Source organism: Oncorhynchus tshawytscha, unplaced genomic scaffold, assembly GCF_018296145.1.
Source record: "Oncorhynchus tshawytscha isolate Ot180627B unplaced genomic scaffold, Otsh_v2.0 Un_contig_2828_pilon_pilon, whole genome shotgun sequence".
Taxonomy (NCBI): Eukaryota; Metazoa; Chordata; class Actinopteri; order Salmoniformes; family Salmonidae; genus Oncorhynchus; species Oncorhynchus tshawytscha.
The window spans coordinates 157,183-182,647 of NW_024609465.1; the positions used below are offsets into that span (position 1 = coordinate 157,183).

A 25,465-nucleotide genomic window follows, 5' to 3' on the forward strand; every position below is an offset into this window, starting at 1 on the left:
CATATACCTGTAGTCACATTACAACACACTACAACACATATACCTGTAGTCACATTACAACACACTACAACACATATACCTGTAGTTACACTACAACACATATACCTGTAGTTACACTACAACACATATACCTGTAGTCACATTACACCACACTACAACACATATACCTGTAGTTACACTACAACACATATACCTGTAGTTACACTACAACACATATACCTGTAGTTACACTACAACACATATACCTGTAGTTACACTACAACACATAGACATAGAGACGAACACAAACTCAGGTCATGTCATTATAGCTTTTAAAAAAGAGAGAATGTGTTCTCTTCAATTTACCTGGTTGAAACACAGCTGACACCTCTGATAGTGTCAATGTTCAATTAACACAGCTGACACCTCTGATAGTGTCAATGTTTAATTAACACAGCTGACACCTCTGACAGTGTCAATGTTTTAACACAGCTGACACACTCTAATAGTGTCAATGTTTAATTAACACAGCTGACACCTCTGACAGTGTCAATGTTTACACTTAACACAGCTGACACCTCTGACAGTGTCAATGTTTAATTAACACAGCTGACACCTCTGATAGTGTCAATGTTTTAACACAGCTGACACCTCTGATAGTGTCAATGTTTAATTAACACAGCTGACACCTCTGATAGTGTCATATACCTGTAGTTACACTACAACACATATACCTGTAGTTACAATACCTGTTTAATTAACACAGCTGACACCTCTGATAGTGTCAATGTTTAATTAACACAGCTGACACCTCTAATAGTGTCAATGTTTAATTAACACAGCTGACACCTCTGATAGTGTCAATGTTCAATTAACACAGCTGACACCTCTGATAGTGTCAATGTTTAATTAACACAGCTGACACCTCCTCCAATAACAGAGGTAATGTTCTGAGTGACCCCTCAGTGGGGATTCACCCCCAATAACAGAGGTAATGTTATGAGTGACCCCTCAGTGGGGTATCACCCCCAATAACAGAGATAATGTTATGAGTGACCCCTCAGTGGGGATTCTCCTCCAATAACAGAGGTAATGTTCTGAGTGACCCCTCAGTGAGGTTTAACCCCAATAACAGAGGTAATGTTCTGAGTGACCCCTCAGTGGGGATTCACCCCCAATAACAGAGGTAATGTTATGAGTGACCCCCAGTGGGGTATCACCCCAATAACAGAGGTAATGTTCTGAGTGACCCCTCAGTGAGGTTTAACCCCAATAACAGAGGTAATGCTCTGAGTGACCCCTCAGTGAGGTTTAACCCCAATAACAGAGGCAATGCTCTGAGTGACCCCTCAGTGGGGTATCACCCCCAATAACAGAGGCAATGTTCTGAGTGACCCCTCAGTGGGGTTTATCACCCCCAATAACAGAGGTAATGCTCTGAGTGACCCCTCAGTGAGGTTTAACCCCCAATAACAGAGGCAATGCTCTGAGTGACCCCTCAGTGGGGTATCACCCCAATAACAGAGGTAATGTTCTGAGTGACCCCTCAGTGGGGTATCACCCCAATAACAGAGGTAATGTTCTGAGTGACCCCTCAGTGGGGATTCACCCCCCCAATAACAGAGGTAATGTTCTGAGTGACCCCTCAGTGAGGTTTAACCCCCAATAACAGAGGTAATGTTCTGAGTGACCCCTCAGTGGGGATTCACCCCCAATAACAGAGGTAATGTTATGAGTGACCCCTCAGTGGGGTATCACCCCCAATAACAGAGATAATGTTCTGAGTGACCCCTCAGTGGGGATTCACCCCCAATAACAGAGGTAATGTTATGAGTGACCCCTCAGTGGGGTATCACCCCCAATAACAGAGATAATGTTCTGAGTGACCCCCCAGTGGGGTATCACCCCCAATAACAGAGATAATGTTCTGAGTGACCCCTCAGTGGGGATTCTCCTCCAATAACAGAGGTAATGCTCTGAGTGACCCCCTCAGTGGGGTTTCTCTTAATCTGATTGAATTGGGGCCAACTAGTTGTACAAGGACACACACATCCCCCAGCCGTCTGCGCTGACACACACACACACACACACACACACACACACACACACACACACACACACACACACACACACACAGGGTGGAGGTGGGGAACAGGTGACTGGTGGGTTAACCCCCAAAATTGAACTAATGCCAAAAAGACAGACGGCTAGTGTGCGCACACACTCACACACACACACACACACAGACAGACACGTAGGACCCACACACACACACACACACGTAGGACACACACACACACACACACACACGTAGGACCACACACAACGGGAAACACAAACTTGCGGAGGAGTGCATTAGGACTACACACTAATCAGATCACAGCTACACCAAGGGACCACACCAACACACTATGAGCGTACACAATTTGAAGGTAGATCAAAAATAAATGACGTTTTATGTATGTTTAAAATATATAGTTTATTGATTTTTTTTATATTTCTTCTCTCATTACATTCAAATTACAATACAATCATAGTGCATATGGGTTACAGCCACATAGACGATCACAGTTATTGACCTCTGAGAGAAGCTACAGTGAAAGGTCTGATAGGTACACGAACAGACAGCAACTGTATATAAATACATATATATATGAATGTATATAAATATAAATATATATATAAATGTATATATATATATAAATGTATATAAATATATATATAAATGTATATATATAAATATAAATGTATATAAATATATATATATATATAAATGTATATATATATATAAATGTATATAAATATATATATATATAAATGTATATAAATATATATATATAAATGTATATATAAATATATATATCTATAAATATATGTAAATACATATAAATATATATAAATATATATAAATGTATATAAATCTAAATATATATAATCTGTAAAGATAACATCGAGTAATATAATATCATATTAACTATCATCGTTTAACCGCTTATTTTTGTCTGTAGGTTTTCCTTAAGACAGACATTTTCAGTTAATAAATAGGCTAGTAAGAATCCACAAAGACCACAAAGACAGAAACAAAGAAATTAAAAAGCAGTGTCACGCATTTGTGAAGAAACCGTCTCAAAAGAACTAAAGTGTCACGCATTTGTCTTCACAAACAAAACAAACATGAAACAACAACCCCCATGCATTCCCCAAGGCAAGAAACAAAACATGACAGACTTACAAAATGTTCTCACACACACAACCATCTCTTTTTTTTAACAAACTACATGTTAAAAACAAACGAGAGGGTCACATAAACTGTGTTCTCACAAATGTGTGTTCTAACAAACGATGGGAAAAACAAACAAAACAAACAAAACAAAACAAACAAAACACGTGTTCTCACAAATCTCTCACAACTTTCTCAAATGTGTTCTCACAAGAAGGTGAGTTCACAAAAACAACACATGTTCACACAAAACTGCCAAAGCATACCATACACAGTACAGTAAGAAATATATATATATAGTTATAAATGTAAGAGCTTTATCTCTTTGGTGTAATTTTGAACATCTAATGTTGGTAAGGTGTCAGGCAAGGTAATAATTATAAACACACCTTAGTGCTAAAATAACAACGATATGCTCACAAGATTCTGTCGTCCCAAATGGACCAAGATAATTTCACAAAGCATTCTAGGTCTGAATGCTCACACACAAAGTAAAGTAGCCAAACTACACTGCAGAAGTTTGATCCGTTCAAAAATGGATTCCACGGAAACGATCTTCTCTAAAGTGATGGCAAATAACCAAATCAATAACATGACTGTAGTCCTACCATGTTGCTGACAAACCTAGAGACAAAACAGACAGTTGTCACTGGCATTCCTGTCATTCAAGTGATGATGACAATGTGGCAGGTAGCCTAGTGTTTAGAGGAGGCAGGTAGCCTGGTGGTTAGAGGAGGCAGGTAGCCTAGTGGTTAGAGGAGGCAGGTAGTCTAGTGGTTAGAGGAGGCATGTAGCCTAGTCGTTAGAGGAGGCAGGTAGCCTAATGGTTAGAGGAGGCAGGTAGCCTAGTGGTTAGAGGAGACAGGTAGCCTAGTGGTTAGAGGAGGCAGGTAGCCTAGTGGTTAGAGGAGGCAGGTAGCCTGGTGGTTAGAGGAGGCAGGTAGCCTAGTGGTTAGAGGAGGCAGGTAGCCTAGTGGTTAGGAGGCAGGTAGCCTAGTGGTTAGAGGAGGCAGGTAGCCTAGTGGTTAGAGGAGGCAGGTAGTCTAGTGGTTAGAGGAGGCAGGTAGCCTGGTGGTTAGAGGAGGCAGGTAGCCTGGTGGTTAGAGGAGGCAGGTAGTCTGGTGGTTAGAGGAGGCAGGTAGCCTGGTGGTTAGAGGAGGCAGGTAGCCTAGTGGTTAGAGGAGGCAGGTAGCCTAGTGGTTAGAGGAGGCAGGTAGCCTAGTGGTTAGAGGAGGCAGGTAGCCTAGTGGTTAGAGGAGGCAGGTAGACTAGTGGTTAGAGGAGGCAGGTAGTCTAGTGGTTAGAGGAGGCAGGTAGCCTGGTGGTTAGAGGAGGCAGTTAGCCTAGTAGTTAGAGGAGGCATGTAGCCTAGCTGTTAGAGGAGACAGGTAGCCTAGTAGTTAGAGTGTTGGGCCAGTAACCGCAAAGGTTCTTGGGTCGAATCCCCGAGCTGACAAGGTAAAAATATATAATTCTGCCACTGAACAAGGCAGTTAACCCACTGTTTCCCAGTAGCCTAGTTAAATAAAGGTTCAGTTCTCTGTCTCTTTCACAGTAATCAACAAGGGTTTTCTTATTAACAGAGGTCCACTCTCTCTTTCACAGTAATCAACAAGGGTTTTCTTATTAACAGAGGTCCACTCTCTCTTTCACAGTCATCAAAATGGGTTTTCTTATTAACAGAGGTCCACTCTCTCTTTCACAGTCAACAACATGGGTTTTCTTATTAACAGAGGTCCACTCTCTCTTTCACAGTCATCAATATGGGTTTTCTTATTAACAGAGGTCCACTCTCTCTTTCACAGTCAACAACATGGGTTTTCAGAGGTCCACTCGCTCTTTCACAGTCAACAACATGGGTTTTCTTATTCACAGAGGACCATTCTCTCTTTCACAGTCAACAGCATGGGTTTTCTTATTAACAGAGGTCCACTCTCTCTTTCATAGTCAACAACATGGGTTTTCTTATTAACAGAGGTCCACTCTCTCTTTCACAGTCAACAACATGGGTTTTCTAATTAACAGAGGTCCCCTCTCTCTTTCACAGTCAACAACATGGGTTTTCAGAGGTCCACTCCCTCTTTCACAGTCAACAACATGGGTTTTCAGAGGTCCACTCTCTCTTTCACAGTCAACAACATGGGTTTTCTTATTAACAGAGGTCCACTCTCTCTTTCACAGTCAACAACATGGGTTTTCTAATTAACAGAGGTCCACTCTCTCTTTCACAGTCAACAACATGGGTTTTCTTATTAACAGAGGTCCACTCTCTCTTTCACAGTCAACAACATGGGTTTTCTAATTAACAGAGGTCCACTCTCTCTTTCACAGTCAACAACATGGGTTTTCTTATTAACAGAGGTCCACTCTCTCTTTCACAGTCAACAACATGGGTTTTCTAATTAACAGAGGTCCACTCTCTCTTTCACAGTCAACAACATGGGTTTTCTTATTAACAGAGGTCCAGAGGTCCTCTCTCTTCTCTTTCACAGTCAACAACATGGGTTTTCTTATTAACAGAGGTCCATTGGCTCTTTCACAGTCAACAACATGGGTTTTCTTATTAACAGAGGTCCATTCTCTCTTTCACAGTCAACAACATGGGTTTTCTTATTAACAGAGGTCCACTCTCTCTTTCACAGTCAACAACATGGGTTTTCTATGGTGCCCTTAATAAAAAGTGCAAGTCAACTTTCTTCCTCTCTCTCTCTCTCTTTCTCTCACGTTTTCAACTTGATTGATTGAATTCAATACGACTTTATGAATTCAATAAGCCCTTTTAACAGATATTCCCTTATTAAAAACACCAGTGTTCACCTCATCTCCTGAAAAAATCTTTGACTTCCCTCAATTATCAGTTTCTCCTCCTCTCCGCCCAGTATCGCCGTGCCGACGACGTACACACACAGACACCCCGCCACAATGAAAAACACCGATAACATACCAAGGCTACGGTTGCCCCTGACAACAGTGATTGTCCTCTCAAAATGGCTGCCGAAAGAAGGGGGCGGGGCCAGGAGCTTATCGCCGTCCTCCATGTTGCCGCTGGAACAATGACGCGGAGATTTCTCGTCCTGAGAAAGATAACAGAAAATAAAGGGATGAATCAATCAATCAACGGAAGGATGGATGAAGGAACTGATGGATGACTGGACAAAAAAAAGAAGGATACACGGATGAATGAAGGGCGTGAGTCAGTAGCCTAACTGTTTGTGTCCAATGTATCGCTGTCCATTTGTAGCAGGCCTACAAGCTTTTCAGAACAGTTAGGGACACCAAGAGAGCTTCTGTGTTGTTCTTAGAACAGGTGTACGGTAGAGGTAGCATGCTTGGTGCCCATAATCAACACTGGAAACCTTAACGTTTGAGAGAAGCATTGGCTCATTCAGGGTAATTTAAGTGAAAGTCGAAAAACAAAAAACCTGCTGAGTGATTTAATGTCGGACAGTGAATGATTGTAACGTCCTCACAATGAAGAAGACACTAGGCACTAGCACTTTCTCTGAACCTCGCCCGATGACACCGATCCAGCTGGCCCGATGACACCGATCCAGCTGGACCGTTGACACTGATCCAGCTGGCCCGATGACACCGATCCAGCTGGCCTGATGACACCGATCCAGCTGGTCCAATGACACTGATCCAGCTGGTCCAATGACACCGATTCAGCTGGCCCAATGACACTGATCCAGCTGGCCCAATAACACCGATCCAGCTGGCCCAATGACACTGATCCAGCTGGCCCAATGACTCTAAACAGGAAATAAACTAAGCTATAGACGGAACAGTGTTGTATCTACAGGTCAGTACAGGAACCTATAGAGGGAACAGTGTTGTATCTACAGGTCAGTACAGGAACCTATAGAGGGAACAGTGTTGAATCTACAGGTCAGTATGATACAGGAACCTATAGAGGGAACAGTGTTGTATCTACAGGTCAGTACGATACAGGAACCTATAGAGGGAACAGTGTTGTATCTACAGGTCAGTATGATACAGGAACCTATAGAGGGAACAGTGTTGTATCTACAGGTCAGTACAGGAACCTATAGAGGGAACAGTGTTGTATCTACAGGTCAGTATGATACAGGAACCTATAGAGGGAACAGTGTTGTATCTACAGGTCAGTACAGGAACCTATAGAGGGAACAGTGTTGTATCTACAGGTCAGTACGATACAGGAACCTATAGAGGGAACAGTGTTGTATCTACAGGTCAGTATGATACAGGAACCTATAGAGGGAACAGTGTTGTATCTACAGGTCAGTACGATACAGGAACCTATAGAGGGAACAGTGTTGTATCTACAGGTCAGTACAGGATACAGGAACCAGTACAGGAATAGAGGGAACAGTGTTGTATCTACAGGTCAGTACAGGAACCTATAGAGGGAACAGTGTTGTACTACAGGTCAGTACAGGAACCTATAGAGGGAACAGTGTTGTATCTACAGGTCAGTATGATACAGGGACCTATAGAGGGAACAGTGTTGTATCTACAGGTCAGTACGATACAGGAACCTATAAAGGGAACAGTGTTGTATCTACAGGTCAGGACAGGAACCTATAGAGGGAACAGTGTTGTATCTACAGGTCAGTACGATACAGGAACCTATTGAGGGAACAGTGTTGTACTACAGGTCAGTACAGGAACCTATAGAGGGAACAGTGTTGTATCTACAGGTCAGTACAGGAACCTATAAAGGGAACAGTGTTGTATCTACAGGTCAGTACGATACAGGAACCTATAAAGGGAACAGTGTTGTATCTACAGGTCAGTATGATACAGGAACCTATAGAGGGAACAGTGTTGTATCTACAGGTCAGTACGATACAGGAACCGAGTATGGCAGAATGTGAACACTATTTACTGAAGTATAATCAATTTGGAATAGGCCACTTCTCTAAGGGTTGGGAGGATAAAAACATACCCTAGGTTGACTAGTTCCTATTCACACACTTGACTCATATCTTTCCATTTGTTTGACCTGAAAAGGTACTATAGCAAACAGTAAGGTGAGCTGGCTGCCTGCGTTTAGCATATAACCACTGTTGCTTTAGCATAGCATATAACCACTGTTACTTTAGCATAGCATATAACCACTGTTGCTTTAGCATAGCATATAACCACTGTTGCTTTAGCATAGCATATAACCACTGTTGCTTTAGCATAGCATATAACCACTGTTGCTTTAGCATAGCATATAACCACTGTTGCTTTAGCATAGCATATAAACACTGTTGCTTTAGCATAGCATATAACCACTGTTGCTTTAGCATAGCATATAACCACTGTTGCTTTAGCATAGCATATAACCACTGTTGCTTTAGCATAGCATATAACCACTGTTGCTTTAGCATATAAACACTCGTGTCTTGTTTTTTTTTCTCTTTCGTTTGTTATCATTTCCACACGATTTCGAGTTCTTCGTTACACTAACAGAGCAAAACGTACTTTCTAGAGTTAGCATTGTGAGCACTGCTTTTGTTCCAAGTTATTTCGGTCCTTACAGTAGACTGGCGAAGCTAACCCTGAGGTGTTGATGTCACTTGACTGTTAGGAAGGCTTCTTACCTTCAGTGTGGAGCACGGTTGGCTGTTCCTCTGCTGTGAGCCGTAGCTGTTAGCATGCGCCTGCTGTGTGGAGGAGGCTAGCATCCCAGCTGAGTAGAGAGTATCCTTCTCATCTCTCGATAACAACTGGGTCTCGTCTCTCGACGACCTCGACGACTCTGGGATGGACTCCAGGACACAACACTCGATCTGGGGGATACGTGAAAGGTCAAAGGTGGAGGGTCAGAGGTGGAGAGGGTCTGTAGGAAACGGAGAGGAATATAGACCCGATAGAGTTCTGGTCTGACCGAATTAGCATCGAAGCTAACAGGGTAAAGAGAGTAGTTGTGAATGGGGGAATTGGACACTCTCTTTCTCTCTCTACCTGTCTCTCTCTCTCTTCACCTCCTCCTCAACTACCTTACCTTCTCTCTTTCTAATCTCTCTCCTCACCTCCTCCCCACCTACCTTTCCTTCTCTGTTTCTACTCCCTTTCTCCAACTCTCTCTCTCTCCCCACCCCTTTCTCTCTCTAGTAGTGTGGTCAGGCATTGTGTTCATTTCTCAACACCATGAAATATTCAGCAGGTTGGTAACAAGAGGCTCTCTCTGCTGCCCTACTGTTCCTAGGACACAGGCAACAACAAGAGTTACAACACACTGTGGGCAGAAACAAAACAAACTACATGTACTGACTGTGTTATGGTGGTAGATATAAACTACATGTACTGACTGTGTTATGGTGGTAGATATAAACTACATGTACTGACTGTGTTATGGTGGTAGATATAAACTACATGTACTGACTGTGTTATGGTGGTAGATATAAACTACATGTACTGACTGTGTTATGTGATAGGTGGTAGATATAAACTACATGTACTGACTGTGTTATGGTGGTAGATATAAACTACATGCACTGACTGTGTTATGGTGGTAGATATAAACTACATGTACTGACTGTGTTATGGTGGTAGATATAAACTACATGTACTGACTGTGTTATGGTGGTAGATATAAACTACATGTACTGACTGTGTTATGGTGGTAGATATAAACTACATGCACTGACTGTGTTATGGTGGTAGATATAAACTACATGTACTGACTGTGTTATGGTGGTAGATATAAACTACATGTACTGACTGTGTTATGGTGGTAGATATAAACTACATGTACTGACTGTGTTATGGTGGTAGATATAAACTACATGTACTGACTGTGTTATGGTGGTAGATATAAACTACATGTACTGACTGTGTTATGGTGGTAGATATAAACTACATGTACTGACTGTGTTATGGTGGTAGATATAAACTACATGTACTGACTGTGTTATGGTGGTAGATATAAACTACATGTACTGACTGTGTTATGGTGGTAGATATAAACTACATGTACTGACTGTGTTATGGTGGTAGATATAAACTACATGTACTGACTGTGTTATGGTGGTAGATATAAACTACATGTACTGACTGTGTTATGGTGGTAGATATAAACTACATGTATTGACTGTGTTATGGTGGTAGATATAAACTACATGTACTGACTGTGTTATGGTGGTAGATATAAACTACATGTACTGACTGTGTTATGGTGGTAGATATAAACTACATGTACTGACTGTGTTATGGTGGTAGATATAAACTACATGTACTGACTGTGTTATGGTGGTAGATATAAACTACATGTACTGACTGTGTTATGGTGGTAGATATAAACTACATGTACTGACTGTGTTATGGTGGTAGATATAAACTACATGTATTGACTGTGTTATGGTGGTAGATATAAACTACATGTACTGACTGTGTTATGGTGGTAGATATAAACTACATGTACTGACTGTGTTATGGTGGTAGATATAAACTACATGTATTGACTGTGTTATGGTGGTAGATAAACTACATGTATTGACTGTGTTATGGTGGTAGATATAAACTACATGTACTGACTGTGTTATGGTGGTAGATATAAACTACATGTACTGACTGTGTTATGGTGGTAGATATAAACTACATTTACTGACTGTGTTATGGTGGTAGATATAAACTACATGTACTGACTGTGTTATGGTGGTAGATATAAACTACATGTACTGACTGTGTTATGGTGGTAGATATAAACTACATGTACTGACTGTGTTATGGTGGTAGATATAAACTACATGTACTGACTGTGTTATGGTGGTAGATATAAACTACATGTACTGACTGTGTTATGTGATAGGTGGTAGATATAAACTACATGTACTGACTGTGTTATGGTGGTAGATATAAACTACATGTATTGACTGTGTTATGGTGGTAGATATAAACTACATGTATTGACTGTGTTATGGTGGTAGATATAAACTACATGTACTGACTGTGTTATGGTGGTAGATATAAACTACATGTACTGACTGTGTTATGGTGGTAGATATAAACTACATGTACTGACTGTGTTATGGTGGTAGATATAAACTACATGTACTGACTGTGTTATGGTGGTAGATATAAACTACATGTACTGACTGTGTTATGGTGGTAGATATAAACTACATGTACTGACTGTGTTATGGTGGTAGATATAAACTACATGTACTGACTGTGTTATGGTGGTAGATATAAACTACATGCACTGACTGTGTTATGGTGGTAGATATAAACTACATGTACTGACTGTGTTATGGTGGTAGATATAAACTACATGTACTGACTGTGTTATGGTGGTAGATATAAACTACATGTACTGACTGTGTTATGGTGGTAGATATAAACTACATGTACTGACTGTGTTATGGTGGTAGATATAAACTACATGTACTGACTGTGTTATGGTGGTAGATATAAACTACATGTACTGACTGTGTTATGGTGGTAGATATAAACTACATGTACTGACTGTGTTATGGTGGTAGATATAAACTACATGTACTGACTGTGTTATGGTGGTAGATATAAACTACATGTATTGACTGTGTTATGGTGGTAGATATAAACTACATGTATTGGCTGTGTTATGGTGGTAGATATAAACTACATGTATTGACTGTGTTATGGTGGTAGATATAAACTACATGTACTGACTGTGTTATGGTGGTAGATATAAACTACATGTACTGACTGTGTTATGGTGGTAGATATAAACTACATGTACTGACTGTGTTATGGTGGTAGATATAAACTACATGTACTGACTGTGTTATGGTGGTAGATATAAACTACATGTACTGACTGTGTTATGGTGGTAGATATAAACTACATGTACTGACTGTGTTATGGTGGTAGATATAAACTACATGTACTGACTGTGTTATGGTGGTAGATATAAACTACATGTACTGACTGTGTTATGGTGGTAGATATAAACTACATGTACTGACTGTGTTATGGTGGTAGATATAAACTACATGTACTGACTGTGTTATGGTGGTAGATATAAACTACATGTACTGACTGTGTTATGTGATAGGTGGTAGATATAAACTACATGTACTGACTGTGTTATGGCGGTAGATATAAACTACATGTACTGACTGTGTTATGGTGGTAGATATAAACTACATGTACTGACTGTGTTATGGTGGTAGATATAAACTACATGCACTGACTGTGTTATGGTGGTAGATATAAACTACATGTACTGACTGTGTTATGGTGGTAGATATAAACTACATGTACTGACTGTGTTATGGTGGTAGATATAAACTACATGTACTGACTGTGTTATGGTGATAGATATAAACTACATGTACTGACTGTGTTATGGTGGTAGATATAAACTACATGTACTGACTGTGTTATGGTGGTAGATATAAACTACATGTATTGACTGTGTTATGGTGGTAGATATAAACTACATGCACTGACTGTGTTATGGTGGTAGATATAAACTACATGCACTGACTGTGTTATGGTGGTAGATAAACTTTGGCTATTCTCTCCATGTATATACATTATTTATCTTTCTTAAAAACCCCACTGTGTTAGTCAGATATTAATGACTCATCATTTTATACAGGAGGAGGGTGTGGGTCCCCCTAGTATAAACACCCCCTAGTATACAGGAGGACGGTGGTCCCCCTAGTATACAGGAGGACTGGTGTGGGCCCTGGCTATTCTCTCCATGTATACATTATTTATCTTTCTTAAAAACCCCCTAGTATACAGGAGGAGGGTGGGTCCCATAGTATACAGGAGGAGGGTGGGTCCCCCTAGTATACACCCCCTAGTATACAGGAGGACGGTGGTCCCCCTAGTATACAGGAGGACGGTGGTCCCCTAGTATACAGGAGGAGGGTGGGTCCCCCTAGTATACACCCCCTAGTATACAGGAGGACGGTGGGTCCCCCTAGTATACAGGAGGAGGGTGGTATACAGGAGGAGGGTGGTATCCAGGAGGAGGGTGGTATTCAGGAGGAGGGTGGTATACAGGAGGAGGGTGGTATCCAGGAGGATTGTGGTATACAGGAGGAGGGTGGTATACAGGAGGAGGGTGGTATTCAGGAGGAGGGTGGTATACAGGAGGAGGGTGGTATACAGGAGGAGGGTGGTATACAGGAGGAGGGTGGTATCCAGGAGGAGGGTGGTATCCAGGAGGAGGGTGGTATCCAGGAGGAGGGTGGTATCCAGGAGGAGGGTGGTATACAGGAGGAGGGTAGTATACAGGAGGAGGGTGGTATCCAGGAGGAAGGTGGGTAGTATACAGGAGGAGGGTGGTATACAGGAGGAGGGTGGTATACAGGAGGAGGGTGGGTCGGTGGGCCCCCTAGTATACAGGAGGAGGGAGGTATACAGGAGGAGGGTGGTATCCAGGAGGATGGTGGGTGGTATACAGGAGGAGGGTGGTATACAGGAGGAGGGTGGTATACAGAGGAGGTGGTATACAGGAGGAGGGTGGTATACAGGAGGAGGGTGGTATACAGGAGGAGGTGGTATCCAGGAGGAGGGTGGTATACAGGAGGAGGGGTATACAGGAGGAGGGTGGGTCGGTGGGCCCCCTAGTATACAGGAGGAGGGCGGTATACAGGAGGAGGGTGGTATCCAGGAGGATGGTGGGTGGTATACAGGAGGAGGGTGGTATACAGGAGGAGGGTGGTATACAAGAGGAGGTGGTATACAGGAGGAGGGTGGTATACAGGAGGAGGGTAGTATACAGGAGGAGGTAGTATCCAGGAGGAGGGTGGTATCCAGGAGGAGGGTGGTATACAGGAGGAGGTGGTATACAGGAGGAGGGTGGTATACAGGAGGAGGGTAGTATACAGGAGGAGGGTGGTATCCAGGAGGAAGGTGGGTAGTATACAGGAGGAGGGTGGTATACAGGAGGAGGGTGGGCCGGTGGGTAGTATACAGGAGGAGGGGAGGTATACAGGAGGAGGGTGGTATACAGGAGGAGGGTGGTATACAGGATGAGGGTAGGTGGTGGGCCCCCTAGTATACAGGAGGAGGGAGGTATACAGGAGGAGGATGGTATCCAGGAGGAGGATGGTATACAGGAGGAGGGTGGTATACAGGAGGAGGGTAGTATCCAGGAGGAGGGTGGTATACAGGAGGAGGGTGGTATACAGGAGGAGGGTGGTATACAGGAGGAGGTGGTATACAGGAGGAGGGTGGTATACAGGAGGAGGGTAGTATACAGGAGGAGGGTGGTATCCAGGAGGAAGGTGGGTAGTATACAGGAGGAGGGTGGTATACAGGAGGAGGATGGTATACAGTATACAGTGTTCGAGTGTTTTGGGTTACTGTCGTACCGGCAGCGGTTTGGCGACGCCGATGCGCACGACCCCGTAGCCGGTGGTTTTGAGGACGTGCACGGCTCGCTCCAGCGTCGACCGGACCAGGTCCACGTCGTTGACGGACATGAGCCGGTCACCGGGCAGCAGGCGTCCGTCTGAGTCGGCCACGCCACCGGGGACCAGGGAGCGGATCACCAGGACAGTCTTAGAGTCGTCCTCTGGGTCCTGGAGAGGGACAACATAAGGAACAGGTGAACACCAGTTCAAAGGTCATGTCCTCCCAAAGGTCAAGTCCAATAGAAAGGAGAGAGTACAATTGTTTTGCTTCCCAGTTCATCTTTTTTTTTATTGTCTTTCCAAAGGATCCACTCCTTTGCCCACCATCCTCTCCTCATCTCCTCGTCTACATTACTAGTGATCCAAACCAGTTGAAAGAGAGGAGAGTAGGAAGCTAGACGTTAGACCATCGAGATGCACCACAGTCTTACCTGGTAGTCTAGGATGCTGAATCCCAGGCCTTCCTCTCCCTTCACCAGCTCTATCACCTGACTGTCTCTCTCCCACATGGCCAGAGGAGGAGACACAGGCTTATTAAAACCACGACTCCCACAATCCATGTTGTTACAACCAGGAAGTAGACAGCAGGGCTGGTCATACTGGGACTGGGAGAGGAGAAAGAGAGAGTTAGGGCACATCTCATATGACACCCCGGCTGCAGTCTGATTGACTATCCTTCCACCCTTCTTCCAGAAATAGTGTCTAAATAGTGTCACTCCGCCTAATGGTAGCAAAAGGATTGGATTGACCCCACCAATATGTCTGACACCATCTCCATATCCCTCCATTTCCCCATTCCTCCATCTCCATATCCCTCCATCTCCCCATCCCTCCATCTCCATCCATCTCAATATCCCTCCTTCTCCATATCCCTCCATCTCCATATCCCTCCATTTCCCCATTCCTCCATCTCCTCATCCCTCCATCTCCATCTCCCTCCATCTCCATAAACCTCCATCTCCCTCCATCTCTATATCCCTCCATCTCCATATCCCTCCATCTTCATATTCCTCCATCTCTATATGCCTCCATCTCTATATCCCTCCATCTCTATATCCCTCCATCTCTATATCCCTCCATCTCTATATCCCTCCATCTTCATATCCCTCCATCTCCATATCCCTCCATCTCTATATCCCTCCATCTCCATATCCCTCCATCTCCATATCCCTCCATCTCTATATCCCTCCATCTTCATATCCCTCCATCTCCCCATCTCCCCATCCCTCCATCTCCATATCCCTCCATCTCTATATCCCTCCATCTCTATATCCCTACATCTCCATATCCCTCCATCTCTATATCCCTCCATCTCTATATCCATACATCTCCATATCCCTCCATCTCTATATCCCTCCATCTCCATATCCCTCCATCTCTATATCCCTACATCTCCATATCCCTCCATATCCCTCCATCTCCATATTCCTCCATCTCTATATCCCTCCATCTCCATATCCCTCCATATCCCTCCATCTCCATATCCCTCCATATCCCTCCATCTCCATATCCCTCCATCTCCATATCCCTCCATCTCCATATCCCTCCATCTCTATATCCCTCCATCTCCATATCCCTCCATCTCCATATCCCTCCATCTCCATATCCCTCCATCTCCATATCCCTCCATCTCTATATCCCTCCATCTCTATATCCATACATCTCCATATCCCTCCATCTCTATATCCCTCCATCTCCATATCCCTCCATCTCTATATCCCTACATCTCCATATCCCTCCATCTCTATATCCCTCCATCTCTATATCCCTCCATCTCCATATCCCTCCATCTCTATATCCCTCCATCTTCATATCCCTCCATCTCCATATCCCTCCATATCCCTCCATCTCCATATTCCTCCATCTCTATATCCCTCCATCTCCATATCCCTCCATATCCCTCCATCTCCATATCCCTCCATATCCCTCCATCTCCATATCCCTCCATCTCCATATCCCTCCATCTCCATATCCCTCCATCTCTATATCCCTCCATCTCTATATCCCTCCATCTCCATATCCCTCCATCTCCATATCCCTCCATCTCCATATCCCTCCATCTCCATATCCCTCCATCTCCATATCCCTCCATCTCTATATCCCTCCATCTCTATATCCCTCCATCTTCATATCCCTCCATCTCCATATCCCTCCATCTTCATATTCCTCCATATCCCTCCATCTCTATATCCCTCCATCTCCATATCCCTCCATCTCTATATCCCTCCATCTTCATATCCCTCCATCTCCATATCCCTCCATCTTCATATCCCTCCATCTCTATATCCCTCCATCTCCATATCCCTCCATCTCCATATGCCTCCATCTCCATATCCCTCCATCTCCATATCCCTCCATCTCCATATCCCTCCATCTCCATATCCCTCCATCTCTATATCCCTCCATCTCCATATCCCTCCATCTCCATATCCCCCATCTCCATATCCCTCCATCTCTATATCCCTCCATCTCTATATCCCTCCATCTCCATATTCCTCCATCTCCCCACCCCTCCATCTCCCCATCTCTCTAGCTCCCCTCCATTTCCCTATTCCTCCATCCCACCGTCCATCACCCCATCCCTCCTCCCCACCCCTCCATCTCCCCATCTCTCTAGCTCCCCTCCATTTCCCTATTCCTCCATCCCACCGTCCATCACCCCCATCCCTCCATCTCCCCCTCCATCCCTCCTCCCCACCCCTCTCTACCTTGCTATTGAACTCAGCCAGTAGCTCTTTGAGGGGGAGCTGTACATCTTCATCATCAGCATCATCGTGGTCACTGTCCCGTAGCTGTGGGTGCACGACGCGGCAGCACACCATACAAACACACAGAGGCAGCTCTCTCAGAACGCTGATCACCTCTCTGTGAGTCTCTCCTATCAGAGGGATACCATTCGCCTGGGAGAGGGGAGAAGCTTGTCTGGTCAGCAAACATGTTGTATGTACTGTATGTAGCTACATCATAGCAGAACAGGGTCAATGCTCCATTGGATGTGTGGATGGATGAATACATGAACGACTAAACAAATGAATGAATGAATGAACAAAGCAGTGAATTAAAGAACAAATTAATTCATTAATAAACCAAATGAATGAACGAATGAATATCCCTCCTCCATCTTCTGTACATCTGTCACTCCAGTGTTTAATTGCAATATTGTAATTACTTCGCCACTATGGCCTATTTATTGCCTTACCTCCCTTATCTTACCTCATTGACACACACTGTAATATAGACTTTTTCTACTGTATTATTGACTGTATGTTTGTTTATCCGATGTGTAACTCTGTGTTGTTGTTTGTGTCGAACTGCTTTGCTTTATCTTGGCCAGGTTGTAAATGAGAACTTGTTCTCAACTGGCCTACCTGGTTAAATAAAGGTGTTCCCAACTGGCCTACCTGGTTAAATAAAGGTGTTCTCAACTTGCCTACCTGGTTAAATAAAGGTGTTCTCAAATGGCCTACCTGGTTAAATAAAGGTGTTCTCAACTGGCCTACCTGGTTAAATAAAGGTGTTCTCAACTAGCCTACCTGGTTAAATAAAGGTGTTCTCAACTGGCCTACCTGGTTAAATAAAGGTGTTCCCAACTGGCCTACCTGGTTAAATAAAGGTGTTCTCAACTGACCTACCTGGTTAAATAAAGGTGTTCTCAACTAGCCTACCTGGTTAAATAAAGGTGTTCTCAACTGGCCTACCTGGTTAAATAAAGGTGTTCTCAACTAGTCTACCTGGTTAAATAAAGGTGTTCTCAACTAGCCTACCTGGTTAAATAAAGGTGTTCCCAACTGGCCTACCTGGTTAAATAAAGGTGTTCTCAACTGGCCTACCTGGTTAAATAAAGGTGTTCTCAACTAGCCTACCTGGTTAAATAAAGGTGTTTTCAACTGGCCTACCTGGTTAAATAAAGGTGTTCTCAACTAGTCTACCTGGTTAAATAAAGGTGTTCTCAACTAGCCTACCTGGTTAAATAAAGGTGTTCCCAACTGGCCTACCTGGTTAAATAAAGGTGTTCTCAACTGGCCTACCTGGTTAAATAAAGGTGTTCTCAACTGGCCTACCTGGTTAAATAAAGGTGTTCCCAACTGGCCTACCTGGTTAAATAAAGGTGTTCCCAACTGGCCTACCTGGTTAAATAAAGGTGTTCCCAACTGGCCTACCTGGTTAAATAAAGGTGTTCCCAACTGGCCTACCTGGTTAAATAAAGGTGTTCCCAACTGGCCTACCTGGTTAAATAAAGGTGTTCTCAACTGGCCTACCTGGTTAAATAAAGGTGTTCTCAACTGGCCTACCTGGTTAAATAAAGGTGTTCTCAACTGGCCTACCTGGTTAAATAAAGGTGTTCTCAACTGGCCTACCTGGTTAAATAAAGGTGTTCCCAACTGGCCTACCTGGGTAAATAAAGGTGTTCCCAACTGGCCTACCTGGTTAAATAAAGGTGTTCTCAACTAGCCTACCTGGTTAAATAAAGGTGTTCTCAACTGGCCTACCTGGTTAAATAAAGGTGTTCCCAACTGGCCTACCTGGTTAAATAAAGGTGTTCCCAACTGGCCTACCTGGTTAAATAAAGGTGTTCCCAACTGGCCTACCTGGTTAAATAAAGGTGTTCCCAACTGGCCTACCTGGTTAAATAAAGGTGTTCCCAACTGGCCTACCTGGTTAAATAAAGGTGTTCCCAACTAGCCTACCTGGTTAAATAAAGGTGTTCCCAACTGGCCTACCTGGTTAAATAAAGGTGTTCCCAACTGGCCTACCTGGTTAAATAAAGGTGTTCTCAACTGGCCTACCTGGTTAAATAAAGGTGTTCTCAACTGGCCTACCTGGTTAAATAAAGGTGTTCTCAACTGGCCTACCTGGTTAAATAAAGGTGTTCTCAACTGGCCTACCTGGTTAAATAAAGGTGTTCTCAACTGGCCTACCTGGTTAAATAAAGGTGTTCTCAACTGGCCTACCTGGTTAAATAAAGGTGTTCTCAACTGGCCTACCTGGTTAAATAAAGGTGTTCCCAACAGGCCTACCTGGTTAAATAAAGGTGTTCCCAACTGGCCTACCTGGTTAAATAAAGGTGTTCCCAACAGGCCTACCTGGTTAAATAAAGGTGAAATATGTTTTGTTTAAATGAATGCCTGGATGTGAATCAGTGCGTCCCTCCCACCTCCAGTATCTGGTCTCCAGGGTGTATCTTCCTGCTCTGTCCGACGGGGCCCTCAGGTAAGACCGAGCACAGGTAGTGGTGTCCTGCCCTGGCCTCCATGCTGATGCCTAGACCACTGGTCTCACTGAACCTCTCCAGCTGACACACCTGGGAAGAGGAAGGATAGTAGGGGTTAATAACACTCTCTATAGCTGACACACCTGGGAAGGGGAGGGATAGTAGGGGTTAATAACACTCTCTATAGCTGACACACCTGGGAAGAGGAGGGATAGTAGGGGTTAATAACACTCTCTATAGCTGACACACCTGGGAAGGGGAGGGGTAGAGGGGTTAATAACACTCTATAGCTGACACACCTGGGAAGGGGAGGGATAGTAGGGGTTAATAACACTCTCTATAGCTGACACACCTGGGAAGGGGAGGGATAGTAGGGGTTAATAACACTCTCTATAGCTGACACACCTGGGAAGGGGAGGGATAGTAGGGGTTAATAACACTCTCTATAGCTGACACACCTGGGAAGGGGAGGGATAGTAGGGGTTAATAACACTCTCTATAGCTGACACACCTGGGAAGGGGAGGGATAGTAGGGGTTAATAACACTCTCTATAGCTGACACACCTGGGAAGGGGAGGGATAGTAGGGGTTAATAACACTCTCTATAGCTGACACACCTGGGAAGAGGAGGGATAGTAGGGGTTAATAACACTCTCTATAGCTGACACACCTGGGAAGGGGAGGGATAGTAGGGGTTAATAACACTCTCTATAGCTGACACACCTGGGAAGGGGAGGGATAGTAGGGGTTAATAACACTCTCTATAGCTGACACACCTGGGAAGAGGAGGGATAGTAGGGGTTAATAACACTCTCTATAGCTGACACACCTGGGAAGGGATAGTAGGGGTTAATAACACTCTCTATAGCTGACACACCTGGGAAGAGGAGGGATAGTAGGTTAATAACACTCTCTATAGCTGACACACCTGGGAAGGTTAATAAACTCTCCTCTCTATAGCTGACACACCTGGGAAGAGGGAGGGATAGTAGGGGTTAATAACACTCCTCTCTATAGCTGACACACCTGGGAAGAGGAGGGATAGTAGGGGTTAATAACACTCTCTCTCTGGGAAGAGGAGGGATAGTAGGGGTTAATAACACTCTCCTCTCTATAGCTGACACACCTGTGAAGGGGAGGGATAGTAGGGGTTAATAACACTCTCTATAGCTGACACACCTGGGAAGGGATAGTAGGGGTTAATAACACTCTCCTCTCTATAGCTGATACACCTGGGAAGAGGAGGGATAGTAGGGGTTAACAACACTCTCTATAGCTGACACACCTGGGAAGAGGAGGGATAGTAGGGGTTAATAACACTCTCTATAGCTGACACACCTGGGAAGGGGAGGGATCATAGGGGTTAATAACACTCTCCTCTCTATAGCTGACACACCTGGGAAGAGGAGGGATAGTAGGGGTTAATAACACTCTCTATAGCTGACACACCTGGGAAGGGATAGTAGGGGTTAATAACACTCTCCTCTCTATAGCTGATACACCTGGGAAGAGGAGGGATAGTAGGGGTTAACAACACTCTCTATAGCTGACACACCTGGGAAGAGGAGGGATAGTAGGGGTTAATAACACTCTCTATAGCTGATACACCTGGGAAGGGGAGGGATAGTAGGGGTTAATAACACTCTCCTCTCTATAGCTGACACACCTGGGAAGAGGAGGGATAGTAGGGGTTAATAACACTCTCTATAGCTGACACACCTGGGAAGAGGAGGGATAGTAGGGGTTAATAACACTCTCTATAGCTGACACACCTGGGAAGAGGAGGGATCGTAGGGGTTAATAACACTCTCTATAGCTGACACACCTGGGAAGGGGAGGGATAGTAGGGGTTAATAACACTCTATAGCTGACACACCTGGGAAGGGATAGTAGGGGTTAATAACACTCTCCTCTCTATAGCTGTACAGTCGAGGCTAAAAGTTTTGAGAATGACACAAATATTCATTTCCACAAAGTTTTCTGCTTCAGTGTTTTTAGATATTTTTGTCAGATGTTACTATGGAATACTGAAGTATAATTACAAGTGTCAAAGACTTTTATTGACAATTACATGAAGTTGATGCAAAGAGTCAATATTTGCAGTGTTGACCCTTCTTTTTCAAGACCTCTGCAATCCGCCCTGGCATGCTGTCAATTAACTTCTGGGCCACATCCTGACTGATGGCAGCCCATTCTTACATAATCAATGCTTGGAGTTTGTCAGAATTTGTGGGTGTTTGTTTGTCCATCCGCCTCTTGAGGATGGACCACTAGTTCTCAATGGGATTAAGGTCTGGGGAGTTTCCTGGCCATGGACCCAAAATATCGATGTTTTGTTCCCCGAGCCACTTAGTTATCACTTTTGCCTTATGGCAAGGTGCTCCATCATGATGGAAAATGCATTGTTCATCACCAAACTGTGATGAACAATGGTTGGGAGAAGTTGCTCCCGGAGAATGTATTGGTACCATTCTTTATTCATGGCTGTGTTCTTAGGCAAAATTTGTGAGTGAGCCCACTCCCTTGGCTGAGAAGCAACTCCACACATGAATGGTCTCATGATGCTTTACTGTTGGCATGACACAGGACTGATGGTAGCGCTCACCTTGTCTTCTCCGGACAAGCTTTTTTCCGGATGCCCCCAAACAATCGGAAAGGGGATTCATCAGAGAAAATGACTTTACCCCAGTCCTCAGTAGTCCAAACCCTGTACCTTTTGCAGAATATCAGTCTGTCCCTGATGTTTTTCCTGGAGAGAAGTGGCTTCTTTGCTGCCCTTCTTGACACCAGGCCATCCTCCAAAAGTCTTCGCCTCACTGTGCGTGCAGATGCACTCACACCTGCCTTCTGCCATTCCTGAGCAAGCTCTGTACTGGTGGTGCCCCGAACCCGCAGCTGACTCAACTTTAGGAGACGGTCCTGGCGCTTGCTGGACATTCTTGGACGCCCTGAAGCCTTCTTCACAACAATTGAACCGCTCTCCTTGAAGTTCTTGATGATCCGATAAATGGTTGATTTAGGTGCAATCTTACTGGCAGCAATATCCTTGCATGTGAAGCCCATTTTGTGCAAAGCAATGATGACGGCACGTGTTTCCTTGCAGGTAACCATGGTTGACAGAGGAAGAACGATGATTCCAAGCACCACCCTCCTTTTGAAGCTTCCAGTCTGTTATTCAACTCAATCAGCATGACCGAGTGATCTCCAGCCTTGTCCTCGTCAACACTCACACCTGTGTTAACGAGAGAATCACTGACATGATGTCAGCTGGTCTTTTTGTGGCAGTGCTGAAATGCAGTGGAAATGTTCTTTTGGGGATTCAGTTCATTTGCATGGCAAAGAGGGACTTTGCAAATGAATTGCAATTCATCTGATCACTCTTCATAACATTCTGGAGTATATGCAAATTGCCATCATACAAACTGAGGCAGCAGAATTTGTGAAAATGTATATTTGTGTCAATCTCAAAACTTTTGGCCACGACTGTTCTATGTATATACGTTATACGTATATTCTATATAGCTGTACTCTGGATAGCTGTACTCTATATAGCTGTACTCTGGATCGCTGTACTCTGGATAGCTGTACTCTATATCGCTGTACTCTGGATAGCTGTACTCTGGATAGCTGTACTCTCTATAGCTGTACTCTCTATCGCTGTACTCTGGATAGCTGTACTCTCTATCGCTGTACTCTGGATAGCTGTACTAATCCAGAGGTAATATTTGTAGACAGACAGATATACGTTTGGAACAAGCATTTGCGTCAGTCATTACAAACTGTAATCTGGTATATGATCATATGTGTAACTATGAGAAGTTAGTCTGAGACGTACAACCACTTGATATCTGGGTCCCAGAGCAGCCTGCCACCTGTTCTTCAACTCCTCTTCCTCTGCTGCCGTCAGCTTCACTCCTTCACACACACACACACACACACACACACACACGCACGCACGAACACACACGCACGGACGCACACGCACGGACGCACACACACACACACACGCATTTAGTCACACCTCTAACAGCCTTCCAGTAAAGAATAGTAACCTCCTCACTACCTCTAACAGCCTTCCAGTAATCAGAGTTGATTTACAGTAACCTCCTGTAGAGAACTACCTCTAACAGCCTTCCAGTACTCAGAGTTGATTTACAGTAACCTCCTGTAGAGAACTACCTCTAACAGCCTTCCAGTACTCAGAGTTGATTTACAGTAAGTAACATCCTGTACTAGAGTAACTAGAGAACTACCTCTAACAGCCTTTCCAGTAATCAGAGTTGATTTACAGTCCAGAACTACCTCTAACAGCCTTCCAATCAGAGTTGATTTTATCCAGAACTACCTCTAACATCCCAGAGTTGATTTACAGTAACATCCTAGAGAACTACCTCTAACAGCCTTCCAGTAATCAGAGTTGATTTACAGTAACATCCTGTAAAGAACTCAAACAGCTCAATATAAACCAAAGGGAGGTCAAGAAATGATCTGAAATCAGCTAAATGAGATGACTGAACATTTGACTGCAGCGGACTAAGAATAGGACCGAGCACACATACACACACACACACACACACACACACACACACACACACACACACACACACACACACACACACACACACACACACACTCGTGCATAATATGTACCGGTTCTGGCGTCTAGTCGTTGTTCAGAGTACATCATACTGGCTCTTCTGGACATCTCACGCAGAGACATTTGTTTTCCTGTGGCCCAAACACACACACACACCACACACACACCACACACACACACAGACAGAGTTAACAATGTACGTTTGTAACTTGTGTATGAAGACAGCAAAGTAGATGTAATCCCACTAGACACACACTGGTTGAATCAACGTTGGTTTTCAATGAAATGACAACGTTGCATCAACGTGGATTAGATGTTGAATTGACGTCTCTGTAGCCAGCGGGATGCTACAGTCGTTGAATGAATGAATGTGTTTATGGTCTGTTTGTGACAACTGTTGATATAAAAGTTCTCTATTAATAGTTGACCTCTGTTGATGTGAAAATGACTATTAATAGTTGACCTCTGTTGATGTGAAATGACTATTAATAGTTGACCTCTGTTGATGTGAAAATGACAATTAATAGTTGATCTCTGTTGATGTGAAAATGACTATTAATAGTTGACCTCTGTTGATGTGAAAATGACTATTAATAGTTGACCTCTGTTGATGTGAAAATGACTATTAATAGTTGACCTCTGTTGATGTGAAAATGACTATTAATAGTTGACCTCTGTTGATGTGAAAATGACTATTAATAGTTGACCTCTGTTGATGTGAAAATGACTATTAATAGTTGACCTCTGTTGATGTGAAAATGACTATTAATAGTTGATCTCTGCTGATGTGAAAATGACTATTAATAGTTGACCTCTGTTGATATAAAAGGTCTCTATTAATAGTTGACCTCTGTTGATGTGAAAAGGTCTCACTAATAGTTGACCTCTGTTGATGACACAAGTCTGGTCTGTCTTGTCATGTTTCCCTGTCTCTGTACGGGTGACGACGTAGGGCTCCAGGGGAGGAGGGGGATACTTCATGGTTTTACCCATCCTAGAGGCCCTCTCATCAGCCTCAGTCTGACTATCTGGCCTGTCTTCCTGAGGACCTCCAGGGCTCTCTGCTCACTGCAGCCCTGCAGGCTGACACCATCCACCTGAAGAGAGAATACAGAGAGGTGGAGAAG

At 43.8% G+C, this 25,465-nt stretch overlaps 1 protein-coding gene across 1 annotated transcript in view; it reads right to left on the bottom strand.

Annotated features, from left to right (window-relative positions):
• The window catches only part of LOC112240519 (inaD-like protein), a 67,035-nt gene extending 42,195 nt beyond the window's left edge, over positions 1-24,840 (bottom strand). Inside the window, exons 1-9 of the mRNA XM_042315444.1 lie at positions 24,836-24,840; positions 24,392-24,469; positions 23,577-23,656; positions 19,685-19,831; positions 17,238-17,429; positions 14,961-15,134; positions 14,488-14,697; positions 8,773-8,961; positions 6,144-6,273 (exon numbers count right to left, since the gene is read on the bottom strand). Of these exons, the coding sequence (XP_042171378.1) occupies positions 6,144-6,273; positions 8,773-8,961; positions 14,488-14,697; positions 14,961-15,134; positions 17,238-17,429; positions 19,685-19,831; positions 23,577-23,656; positions 24,392-24,461 (1,192 nt within the window). The 5' untranslated portion in view covers positions 24,462-24,469; positions 24,836-24,840. The remainder of the gene's footprint in view (positions 1-6,143; positions 6,274-8,772; positions 8,962-14,487; positions 14,698-14,960; positions 15,135-17,237; positions 17,430-19,684; positions 19,832-23,576; positions 23,657-24,391; positions 24,470-24,835) is intronic.
• Positions 24,841-25,465: the final 625 nt, after the last annotated feature.